Raw genomic sequence first — 12,676 nt, forward strand, 5'->3', positions numbered from 1 at the left:
TATTTTTGCAATTTAATGTACAGCGAGGAGAGAAACAGCTAGAAATACCTCTGCCTCAGACTGATGCACTCATATCCTACAAGTTTCTCTCTTTCTCACGAGCGCTCGCGGCTGACGTTTCTCTGACGATTGCACGCTACGTGCCCCCCCCCCCCCACGTCAGCAGCACACCCAAAAAAATCTCTTAAGTTATTTATAAAATCTTTTTTTGTACCGCAGTTGAAATAAAAAAGGGGGTCGTGGGGAAAGAAAAAAAAAAGAAAAAAAAAGAGGAGGGTGAACAAGAGGAAGGCAGCCTCGTTCTCATCCATCTCTCCTCCTCTATTATTCATCAGCCTCTTCTCATCCTCCCTTTGCCACACTGATGAAGAATAAAATAGGTCACCCAGGGACAGGCTGGTGCTCACACAGTGACTGATGTCTTTCCTGACATCGTGCACTCGCCCTCTCCTCTTTCCTTTTGCCATCTTCCTTTAAACACTCCGGCTCTCTCTCTCTACCTTCCCCTGCTCCCCTCCTCCTCAAATGCAAATGCAGTCACTCCCCAGCTCAGCTCAGCTTGTTCGCGTTTCCCAGTAAATGCAAGAGAAAGCAAATGTGTTGCCAATAGCCATCTGCAGAGGGCACACCAAACTAACACAATTGTGACTCCGGAAAGAAGGGAACGGATGATGAAAAAGTATGCTGCTTCAAAGTCAGTGGAAATGGCACAAAAAAAAAGTCTTTTCACGTCTCAGACTTGATGCTCTAGTTTCGGATAAAAAGCTATTAAAATACAGTCTGCTAACAATGTTCTCCACCTGTGTGACTGACTGCACCCACACAGATGTTCACCAGATGGGATCAAATCCAAGTAACACATCAGCACATATAAACTGAACAAGCAATGAGCACTTGAAGCAGGAAAATGAAGCACAAAATAAAAGAAGCAGTGATTTTAAAGGTGTACTAGGCAAAATACTTGTATCAAGCATGGATCATATGAGTGTGGGTAGTGTAAAACATTTCCATGTGGCGACACACACACAAAACGTTGCAGTCCACATCAGCTACGTCGCGGTACTCTTTCCAGCCTTGTTTCCAGCAGCAGAACGCATCCGTTTAAGTAAAAAATTAGCCTCCGTTTAGCACTTCAAGTTATGGATCCAAACATGGAAGGAATACTGGAAGCCACCCAGAGGTGCACGAGGACACAACCTTGAAGGAGACAGCAACCAAATTTAGACACTTTCTCAGTTATTATGGGTGGATTTAAAATGTTTTGCTTAGTTGTTTATTGAAGAGCAGCATTTTTTTCCGGAAGAGACGTATGAAGTTAAAGCAAGAAAAGAAAATAATGGACCTGCATTCATCCAATGGAGACAAACACAACCCCAAAGGGGCGTTCATTTTCTTCTGTGTATGCTGGATGTGTTCGCTGTAGCCGCTATTTGTTACTATAACAACATATAGATGATAATTCCATATATGGGAAGCCAGAGGCGGGGAGTGACCCAGCACAGAACACATAAGGCATCTCTAACAACAGATATGACCGTGATTAAGTCAAATACAACCAGAGTGGAAGTGGGTTGCAAAGTGGCTTGCAGATGCTCAGTGGCTGTGTGTGTAGTATAGTGTGTCCTACATGAGATTTACCAGTTAGAAGCATAGGGTATCAACTAAGCTTTCAGCTAACGTGGGTTTGCAATGAGATCAGCTGATCTGCTGGGATCGACTTAGGCTGACTCTGCAGCTTTGAGCCTTCACTACGATTCTGCTACGCTTGAGGAGACGATAATATGTCAACAGCAATGTGTAAAACATGCCAATAGGCTTTGATGAAGTGACTGAATAAAGTGATTTTATTGAAACATGAATGAAAATGTTGTTTACAAACTGATTGATAATTTATATTTATTTTTTTTGTTGTGAAATTTGAATGTAACCATTTCATCACTGAATTACTTGCCATACAGTTCAAAAGGCGTTTCCAGATGTGATATAAAAGTTAATCCATTACATAAAATATTTTCTCTCTCTCTCACACACACACACACACACACACACACACACACACACACACACACACACACACACACACACACACACACAAACTGCACATGCAGTCATTCAGACTTCTACGTATCCCACTACTGGTCTTCATAGAAGACTTTAGCCATGGCGAGGGCAACCTTGGCGACTTTTTTGTCCTTGGCGTCAGGGCCCATGTTGGCACGTGCCAGTCCTATCCAGTACTGCTCTGTACGGATCTGGTAATCCGTTACCGTCTCCCCCTCCTGTACTCCAGGGTGCTCCTCTTCATCTGGAAACAAACAAACAGGTGCAGATGTTAGAGGTGTGTGCCGTGCATATTACAGATACTAAAGTTACTGAACAGACACAGCCGTAACACAGTTGCATCGCCACGTAAGTAGTCGGAGCTCTAGTTTGTTAACAAAAATCCCTTTAGTGTCTGAAAACATGGTATTGGTAGCATTACCAGAAATGTCAGATCCAGTGCCTTTGGAGCTAAGGAGTGGTAGGAGGATTACAGCTCAGCCAAAGCCAAATCTGTGCGTCTGAAACCTCAAAAGTCTAAAAATGAGACCGCTGTAGGGACAAAGCTGCAACCTGAACTTCACTACCTAGGAGTTATTCACACCTGGGTGCCAAAAATAAATGTTCACATTTGCACACTCACATATGCTTGTATTGAGCCCTGCATAGGAAGGCACAACAGGTAAAGCAAAAAAAAAAAAAAAACTATCTATAACAGAGAGAGGGAGACACAACACTTAAATGTGTGGATAATAGTGCACATTTTCAGATGCTCTCTCCCAAAATGAATATCTTAGCATTGCATGCAGTTGTTCACGTGAAAAGCAACATATCTAGCTGTGTAACGACTGAAAAATGGGACAAAGGAGAAGTTGAAGCAACTTTCTAGCTTCCACACTGCACTGCAATCACTGCACAAAGTAAGAAATCCTAATTCAAACTGGAAATGTTTGGGGATTGTGTTTCTGAGCTCATTTCAACAAAATTCAGCCCAAGAAGCCTCTATTTTATTTTGCAGAGTCGAGAACATGTTTTGCAAGAGTTTACAACAACTATACTTATCATCCTAATCAAAATTCTAGAGCAGGGCTCTTCAACTCCAGGCCTCGAGGGCCGGTGTCCTGCAGGTTTTAGATATGTCCCTGATCCAACACACCTGAATCAAATGGCTGAATTACCTCCTCAGTATCCAGTCAAGTTCTCCAGAGTCCTGCTAATGACTTCCATATGTGACTCAGGTGTGTTGACGCAGAGACACATCTAAAACCTGCAGGACACCGTCTCTCGAGGCCTGGAGTTGAAGAGCCCTGCTCTAGAGCAACAAGCTTAAACATGAAGAAAACTGATCTGCTTCACCTGCTTCCATCCACCAGACCACTGCTACACTATATTGCCAAAAGTATTCACTCACCATACAAATCATTGAATTCAGGTATTCCAGTCACTTCCATGACCACAGGTGTATAAACCAAGCACTTAGGTATACAGGCTGGTTAGTGAAAGAGTGGGTCGCTCTCAGGAGCTCAGTGAATTCCAGCGTGGTACCGTGATAGGACGATACCTGTGCAACAAGTCCAGTCAAGAAATTTCCTCACTACTAAATATTCCACAGTCAGCTGTTAGTGGGATTATAACAAAGGGGAAGTGATTGGGAATGACACCAACTCAGCCATGAAGTGGTAGGCCACGTAAAATCACGGAGCTGAGGGTCATAGTGCACAGAGGTCACCAACTTTCTTCAGAGTCAGTCACTACAGACCTTCAACCTTCAGATCAGCTCAAGAACAGCGTTAGAGAGCTTCATGGAATGGGTTTCCATGGCAGCTGCATCCAAGCCTTACATCACCAAGCTCAATGCAAAGCGTCGGATGCAGTGGTGTAAAGCACGCCGCCACTGGACTCTAGAGCAGTGGAGACGTGTTCTCTGGAGGGATGAATCACACTTCTTCATCTGGGTTTGGAGGTTGCCAGGGGAACAGTACCTGTCTGTGCCAAGTGTAAAGTTTGGTGGAGGGGGGGGTTACAGTGTGGGGGTGTTTTTCAGGAGGTGGGCTCGGCCCCTTAGTTCCAGTCAAAGGAACTCTTAATGCTTCTTCATACCAAGACATTTGGGACAATTTGATGCTCCCAAATTTGTGGGAACAGTTTGGGGATGGCCCCTTCCTGTTCCAACATGACTGCACACCAGTGCACAAAGCAGCTCCATAAAGACATGGATGAGCCAGTTTGGTGTGGAAGAACTTGACTGGCCTGCACAGATTCCTGACCTCAAACTGACAGAACACCTTTGGGATGAATTAGAACAGAGACTGTGAGCCAGGCCTTCTCTCCAATATCAGTGTCTGACATCCCAAATGTGCTTCTGGAAGAATGGTCAAAAATTCCCATAAACACTCCTAAACCTGTGGAAAGCCTTCCCAGAAGAGTTGAAGTTGTTATAGCTGCAAAGGGTGGGCCCAGATCATATTAAACCCTGTGGATTAAGGATGGATGTTACTCAGGTTTGTGTGTGTGTGAAGGCAGACGAGCGAATACTTTCGGCAATACAGTGTACGACAAAGTGGCAGTGCATCTGTAGAACATGCAGACTGAACTCTTTGGTTCTTCAACTTTGGTGCATTCTTGTAAACTTAGCTCCAGGCTAATTTTTTTTTCTGGGACAAACACACTCCAGCCCAGCACCGCTGGCCTAGTAAACTCTCAATGCCCACCACCATTAGACGAAAGCATGGATAGGACCAGTAATGGAATACAACTATGCATGTTTACTCAAACACTGTACTGATATATTCACATTTTTCTGTTACCCAATTTTCTGCTCCTACTCCTCTATATTTTTGAGGTAATTATTCTTTAGATAAAGCGAACTAGCAGTGTATAAAGTAACAAACTGATTTTTCCCAGGCCAGTAAAAACACACAAACGAACACTAAATGTTCTGAACTACTGCCTGATACTGGACTGCAAGTCTGAATGTCGTGACACAGCAGCAAAAGATCAAGAATAAGATTAAGATTAAAAGCAGCTCTTCCAAAGAAGAGCTTTGAATGCCCTTCAGGAAGCCTGGAAAACAATTCCTGAAGACTGCTTAAAGAAATTCCAGAAAGCTGCCTCACAACGTTGGAAGAATAAGAGGTGGTCATATTGTACACACTCTTGTTTTTGCCTAATATAAAGCACTTCCATTTATACTGGCAACATTTTCATGGGTGCATCCATTTCTCGTTTTCTGGGCAAAATCTAAAGAAATGAGGGGTAGCTCAAGACTTTTGCACAGTACTGTATATACATCATAGTCATAGGTAAAAACAGTGTGCAAAGGCAAGTTCACGAAAAAGAAAGATGATCTGCGACGCTCATTTACAAACATGAAGGAAAAATACTGAAACATTTCACTGAAGTGTTAAACAAACACCTGACGGTGTCAATGAAAATTGATTATTAATAACTTTGTAAAGCTGCTGTAAAAGACTGCATTAAATTTTATGTGTGCACCTTATAAACCGCTGATGCTGTTACGAGGAAATACAGTATAAATGGAGGTCATGCGTATCCTGAATGGGACGCCGCACTTGTTGCTCATTATAAATGAAGAACGCGTGCAAGCATCAGGCATCAAAGCGGCAGAATAATCCCTTGCCTTCCTCGTCTTCGCTTTCCTCTTCAGACTCTTCTTCCTCCCCCTCTGCTCCCTTCGCCTCCTCCTCTTCCTCTTCCTCATCCTCTGACTCAGACTCTTCCAGCCACTCCTGTGTCTCTGTGGAGAGACAATCATAAATCCAAATGAAACCTCACGCCCCGACTCCCATCTTATCAGCACTGCTCTCCTGCGTCAGAGGATATTCAGATGTTACAAATCAGCACACACACCGGCTGCTTTAAGGGTTACACACTGAGCTCACAGATTTCATTTCAGGCCCATTTTTGGCACTTTTGGGGTTGGGTTTCTGACTCACTTGGGTCCATTTCGACCAGAACCTCCCACTGGTCCATCTTGTGCAGGTCCAGACAATAGAAGTCGCTCAGGGTGAACTGGCGGTTGCCCACCTCAAACATGCCCCCGTACAGGTAAAGCTTGCCCTGACGCACCATTGCCATGGCGCTGCACCTTGGGCAAGGCTCGATGAGCGGGGCCGCGGCCGAGCCTGACGGGGGGTAAAAAAAAAGTATTAGCAAAACCATGTAAATGTTGTGTGTATTTGCCCACATTCTCCTTTAGTTTTAATATGGTGTGTGTAATCTTGCCATCTTCTTCCTCCTCTTCCTCTTCTTCCTCCTCCTCCTCCTCCTCTTGAGGACCAGGAATCACTTCCTTAATGGTCATCACTGTTCCATCCTCAGTGACGATCTCCTTGACGATCTCGGTGGGTCCTTGAGGTGCCTCCGCCTCCTCTTCCTCCCTCTCCGCTTCTTCCCCTTCTGCCCCACCCTTCTTCCCCCGCCGCCGTTTCTTCTTCTCTGTCTTGTTTCCCTGGACAGACACACAAAGAAGAAACCATTAACAGACATAAACACAGTTATTATGGATCTTTTTGCCACATCTGTTTCACAGAGCTGTGCAAAAAAAGAAAAAAAAAGTATATTGGTGCAAGAAGTAAAATCTCCAAGTGTCCACTGAAGACAGCTGTTGTACTACAGCGAGTGAAGTGATGACAGTGGTGGAGAGTGCTGTCAAACATATTAATTCAGAGTCTTACCACTGCACAGTCAGGTTCCTCTGTCTGGGGTACGCCTCTTTCAGGCCTTGTTTTGTGCACACACAGCAATTATGAATGAGGCCACAGCATTGCCATCCTGGAAGAAACCACTCCCAGCAGCACAGAAACATTTCATTATAGATCATACTATAGCGTACCCTGAGCACACTGGGGAACCAGCGGTTTTTCACCGTGTCGTACAAATACAGGTCATTGTAGAAGTCGCCCTCCAGCGTCTCTTCCTCTTCTTCGTCACAAACGCCACCAAACAGCACCGCCCGCCCAGCTGGGCCCACCGCCATGGAGAAACCAGAACGAGGAGGAGGCTTACTGCCAGAAGGATTCACTCTGGACCACGACCACTTCTCTGCAGTACAGAGGGAAAAAAAAAAAAAAGATGAAATATACCACCAGGACAGCAGCGAGATTATTTAGAGTTGAGTAATTTTGTCTTTAACAACCAAGTTTTGTGTACCTTGACCATCTTTCCCCTCTCGCTTCAGAAGAAACATGTCAGAGTGGATGGTCCCTTTCTCAACATCCTTCTTGACCCTCTGGATAAATGCGCACATACTTCAATCAGGCCACGTAACAAAAAATAATAACAATATGGTGACGACTCGCAGACGACACACGCACCACTTTGGAGTATCCCCCATAGATGATGACACCCATGCCGTCTGGCGTGGAGGTCATCTGACAGGCAGAGCGCGGGCAGGGGGCGGAGCCTGATGGAGAGAGGCGTGACCAAGAAAAGGTGTCCAGGGAGAAAGAGTAGACGTCATTGTAGTAGATAAAATCCCTGCAGGGTGTTAAGGGAGAGGACAGTGGGTTCTGAGTGGACTTAGAGACCACATGTAAAAGTCGCACTATACTTAAAAAGTCTTCACATAAAGTATTTATTTTCTTACATGCTGTCGTGTTTTTTTTAGAAGTCATACTTGTTCATTCTTTTCTAATTGTGCTGTCATGAACGCTAAGATATAACATGCTAACTGAGGCCTGTGGAGTCTGAGATGTAGCTCTTGGGTTTTTTGGGTCTGACCTTAAGGTGAATTTGCTGGGACATCCACTCCTGGGAAGACTGTTAACGCTTCACCTGAATGTTCCAGACCTGCGAACTGTCAAAACTTTTGCTTTTATAGGAGGTGCTGATGATCAGATAATCAAACTCATTTGATTAGCAGCGCCTGGCTGCTTCTTAGCCTCTTAATTCCTACGGAAGCAGTAAGGATGTACTTCGCTCATCACAGGACTGTATGTGCAAAGCATAAAATCTGCATAACAAAATGACATCATCTGTCCTCAAACAGTAGTAATATGTTACAAGCAGAGCCTGAAGGCACCAAATGACAGCACATATTGTGATAGGCGAATAAATCTCAGATGGGAATCTGCTGGAATGGCGAATGTACATTTTTGTCCACCCTGCTTCATATGAATATCATATGAATGGATGAGTTTGTCCAAACTTCAGTGCAGCTTTAAGTTTCCCATCTATATTTGTAGAAGTGAATGGTATATATCCAGTCTTAAATGTAAGACTTCATAAATTAATTTGATTTATTGCATTTCATTGATAATAATGAATAAAACATTATTGATGTTCATTGGTTTTATATCCACTGCTGATATCAAGCCCACCATCTCCACCATGAGACACCAATGTTCATCAGGCCTGTTTACCTGGTGCTCTCATGGAAACCTCCGAACACCAGCAGCTGCCTCTTGCTGAGGACCATCCGGTGTCCGCTGCGGCCGGACGGACCACCAGGTGCCCTGATGGAAGAAGAGAAAAAAAACGTCTATACAACAGCTAGACTCAAGACTCTGTATTTACAAATTCAGACTATCACCAATTACTTCCAATTAGTGCATCTATTTGTATGTACTTGATGTTCTCCCAGGTGTGTGTAGCCAGGTGCAGTACCCAAAGGTCCTTGTAGTGGTAGAACTGTTCCCCATTTGGAGAGGCAAACTCTCCCCCAAACACCCAGAGCTGGCCCCCGCCCTGGGGAACTACTACCGCCTGAGGGAAAAGAAAGTTGGGAGGGAGGAGTGAGACGGGGGAGGAAGATGGCTGCATAAACAGAGCGAGATAAAAAAAGTTTGATGTCCTCAAATTTAATTGGTTCGCTTGCAACAGGCTGTCTGCTGTGACGACATTGTAAGTATCAACTTTTCCTGATTTGTGCTTCAGCAGTCTGCCCCCTTGTGGCTGAAATGATGAATCACATCACTGAAAGTACAACTTTCCTTGGGTATTGGCTCACCTGGAAGTGCGTGGAAAAACGTGACTAACATTGCGGCCATAAATCTAACAGTCTTCAATTACATAAAGTGTCTGGTGAATCATACTGAGATGCTTAGTTGTAAATTGCACACCAAAAGACACTTTAAGCGTCCTCGTTTGGGATGTTGTGTACCTGATGAGAGCAGCGTGGTGGAGGAGGGTTGGGGATTTCTGCTTTAACCCAACTATTCTTCTTGATGTTGTAGAAAAACAGATCGTTGTACAGATAAGTCTGCAAAAAAGAAAATAAAGACAAGTTTGTTTTGTTTTTTTAATTGTCCACTGTGTAGCTAGCACTCTGCAGTGTGTGCAGAATCAGCCACAGGAGCTGTAGGAAAGCCACAGGCTCAGTACAGATTTAAGGTTGTGATGCTTGCAAATAATTAGATACTTTTGACTAGCTAAAATACCAAACACATTATCAAACTCACACTGTGAGAAAAAGAGTGTTAGCTGCACTGTTTAGCCATCTAATTAGCTGTTCATTCATAGTAAGAAGACATACACTAAAGGTAACATTTTTTATTGTATTCTTTTACCTTCTTTCCATTGAAGAATTCTCCTCCAAACAGGATGAGTTCATCTTTCTCAGGATGTGCAGAGAGCGATGCATTCAGTCTAAAACGCACGAAGAGACAGATCATCGCTGGACTCTGTTTCCCTTTGACTTTGATCGTTCTGGCTGAGACGTGTTTTTTTTAGTTTAATCTCTTAATTTATACTAGATGGACCACTATGAAATTTAGTACACACATTAATGGCCCCCACCCCCCCATTCAAAGCATGTTTCACTGTCTTTTCCAATGATCCTTGAAGTGCTGCTTTTGCACCATCGTAAGGCCAAAATCTTAATTAATCAAACTATTTGTTTTATTGCAGACTACACTGACAGCTAATAACACAGCCATCAGCCTCAGCTCAGTTTTCTGCTTTGTCTAAATAAATTGGTAGACATGGTAAACTTGATGCCCAGCAGAACTTCCTTTGAGCTGCACAGAAGACTTCAGATGTGTAGCGCGCACTGGCAGGAATGGAAACAATGGGTCAGTGGAAAGAGGCAATGAAAGTGGACCCTCACCGGTGCTACACAGGAGCAGATCCCTCATTTTATACAGTTTCTTAATATTACATGGTAACCATCTAATGTTATTTAATTATGTTCTAATCTACAAAATCTTTAAATTTCAGTTTTCAGCTGAGCCTAGTGGCTCTGCATCTCTTTGTGGAGTCAGTGTTTTATTTCATTTCATTTTATGTCTCGCTCTGGTGGTCATTCTGTGTCTCTGCGGTTGTTTTTCAGGCCTCTGCACGCTCTATTTTGCCTTATTTTGGTGATTTCTCATGTCATTTGTGTCGTGTGGCATCACTTGGTGATGTTTTGCTTCTCTCTTTAGTCACCGTGTCTTTGCAGTTTGCTTGTATCTCTTCACACATTATTTGCCCTTATTTTATGTGCTGTTTGTATCGTTTTCATCTTTCGGTGTTCTTTATTTGATGTTTTTCATCCCTATTTTTGCCTCATTGTGATGTTGCTGATGAAAGGTTTTACATTTATTTCCCAATATAAAGCCTGATTTTAAGTCTTTCACCTCGGTGGTGGAGGCGGACACGTCGTCTCTACAACCTGGGTCTTCTTTGCGTCCAGACTCTGAAACTCAGCGATCAGAGCTTCCAGATCCTCCTGGAAGCAGAAAAGGGAAGAAGGTGAGGAGCTCGTCTTAAAGAGAGTTGAATTATGTTGCAGAAGAAGAACTTAAACAGGCAAGAAAGATGCAAAAATGATTATGTTTGCAGTTGAAGTTGCAGGGCTGTCATGGTAAAAATGCACATCTAGGGAGACTTTGATTCAGGACATTGTTACCTCTTCTCGTTTGGACCTCTTTGAAACCTTTTTCTCCATTTTGGCAGCTGTCTTCTCCGCTCCTTTAACCTTCTTCTCCTTCTTGCCTTTTTTCCCCATGACTGCTCTGTTTTAGTGGACAGTTAGTCGTAAATTCTTCTGTTCATTTAAATGAGTTTGGTGCCACATGGAAATCCAAACACGCCGAATATCGATGCTTTTCCTCTGACAACTGAGAGGTACTTCCGGCAACATACCCGGTGTAAGCACGTTGTTGGGACGTAGCAGCGCCCTCTGTCGTTGGGGAGGACTCGATGACCAGCTCATTTCCTGCGTATGTGTATTTATTCATTAAAAAAAAAAAAGAAGAGCTGCCAGAAAACCTAGAAAAATGATTGAATTTTGCCGACAGTGGCAGGAGTTGAGTTTTTTTCTTTTTTACTGTTCCTCTTGAATCCGAGGTTCGACTAATGGACGGACCCTCCCTTCCAGCACCCTGGCATAGACCTTACCAGGGAGGCTGAGGAGTATGATCCTCGATAGTTGGAGCACACCCTCCTGTCCCCCTTCTTAAAAATGGGGACCCCCACCCCAGTCTGCAAATCCAGATCTTCATGTGATGTCGCAGAGGCATATCAGCCAAGACAGCCCTACAACATCCAGAGCCTTCAAAGTCTGGACATGGGACCTCTCATGGAGTCCTGGGGTCCTTTGGTACCTGGGTCCAGGACACTGACTGCAGATCCTTCGGGTCTTGTAGGTTTGATTGGGACCTTTGTGGACTGGACTTTTTGTGGGCTTCATTGTTGTCCTGAGTGGGGTCAGCAGTCTTCAGCAATGTTTAGATGTCAAAATAAAATATATATGAATACCAGAACTCAGGGTCTTTGAAGGGCTCCTGGAAGAACACGTGTGCACAGTCACCTGCAAACAACACCAAACCTTTTGCATTGCGGTAACAAGTGGTAAACATGTTTTAATGCACAAGTTCATTTATCTTTACTTTGTGTGAAATGTCACAGAGAGAAGCTAACAGCCAGTTATTTGCCAGTAAAGCCCCTCTGACCGGCCTTACACTGCAGCAGCAGTGACCCAACAGGTTTACTGTAGTTTAAAATGTGATATTGGTTAATTTAATATCAATCAAAAGCTGTAGGAAGGAACAAAAAGGAAATTTAGGGGGGATTTATTTACCAAATATGGACATGTAAAAACAGAAAGCCACTTTGCTCTTGTCTCATGAAACTTTATTTGTCATTAAAAGAACAAAAAAATTGGAATTTCTATTTCTATTTTTAGTAGAAATATAACGTTTTTCAAGCTCCAGAGACGTTTTAGTGGAGAAATAAAAGAAAAAATACACACAATGGAGATCCAGCAAACTGTGAACAACACTTTGAAAATGGAAAACACTACAAATTGTGGTCAGAAGGGGGCAGCTGCGTGTTTCTTTGCTCCCATGTATACCTTCTGCTCCTTTGAGTTCTTTTGAACGGCTGATTAAATGGAAGTTTAATCTTTCATCTCCATCCCTTCTAATAATTTCCTGTCTGCTCACAGTGATTAAAAATGGATGGTTAAAAGTGACATATTTGTTTAACAAGGCCACTTTCTGCTGCTGCTATCAGCACTTGTCAACCATCTGTCGGCATATTGTGATATTCATTTTCCTTCCCAGCATCACACACACTCACGAAAGCTCATTCACACACACACACACACACACACTACTATCAGCTGACCACAAACACTCACAGCACATGACTTCTCTGCCCACCACTCACTCCTATCTGGAGCCGCTGACAG

At 43.6% G+C, this 12,676-nt stretch overlaps 1 protein-coding gene across 1 annotated transcript; it reads right to left on the reverse strand.

The window, feature by feature from the left end:
- Positions 1 to 1,851: 1,851 nt before the first annotated feature.
- On the reverse strand, positions 1,852 to 11,101 carry klhdc4 (kelch domain containing 4). The gene is made up of 13 exons (XM_030731852.1): positions 10,892 to 11,101; positions 10,620 to 10,711; positions 9,570 to 9,648; positions 9,164 to 9,262; positions 8,630 to 8,766; positions 8,424 to 8,516; positions 7,377 to 7,539; positions 7,213 to 7,291; positions 6,896 to 7,104; positions 6,286 to 6,511; positions 5,997 to 6,185; positions 5,681 to 5,797; positions 1,852 to 2,305 (listed from the first exon to the last, which is right to left on the reverse strand). The coding sequence occupies exons 1-13, from the start codon at positions 10,988 to 10,990 to the stop codon at positions 2,133 to 2,135; spliced, it is 1,755 nt and encodes a 584-aa protein (XP_030587712.1). The 5' UTR covers positions 10,991 to 11,101; the 3' UTR covers positions 1,852 to 2,132.
- Between the last annotated feature and the right edge of the window lie 1,575 nt (positions 11,102 to 12,676).

This window comes from Archocentrus centrarchus, chromosome 6 (assembly GCF_007364275.1).
Source record: "Archocentrus centrarchus isolate MPI-CPG fArcCen1 chromosome 6, fArcCen1, whole genome shotgun sequence".
Lineage (NCBI taxonomy): Eukaryota > Metazoa > Chordata > Actinopteri > Cichliformes > Cichlidae > Archocentrus > Archocentrus centrarchus.

Bases quoted from the DNA above. Each gene is read 5' to 3' on its own strand.
- klhdc4 (XM_030731852.1), bottom strand. From the start codon at position 10,990: ATGGGGAAAAAAGGCAAGAAGGAGAAGAAGGTTAAAGGAGCGGAGAAG. The intron at 8,517-8,629 runs GTACATACAAAT...TTCTTCCATCAG, and splicing joins CACACCTGGGAGAACATCAA to GGCACCTGGTGGTCCGTCCG. The intron at 6,512-6,895 runs GTACGCTATAGT...GTGTCTGTCCAG, and splicing joins GGTTCCCCAGTGTGCTCAGG to GGAAACAAGACAGAGAAGAA.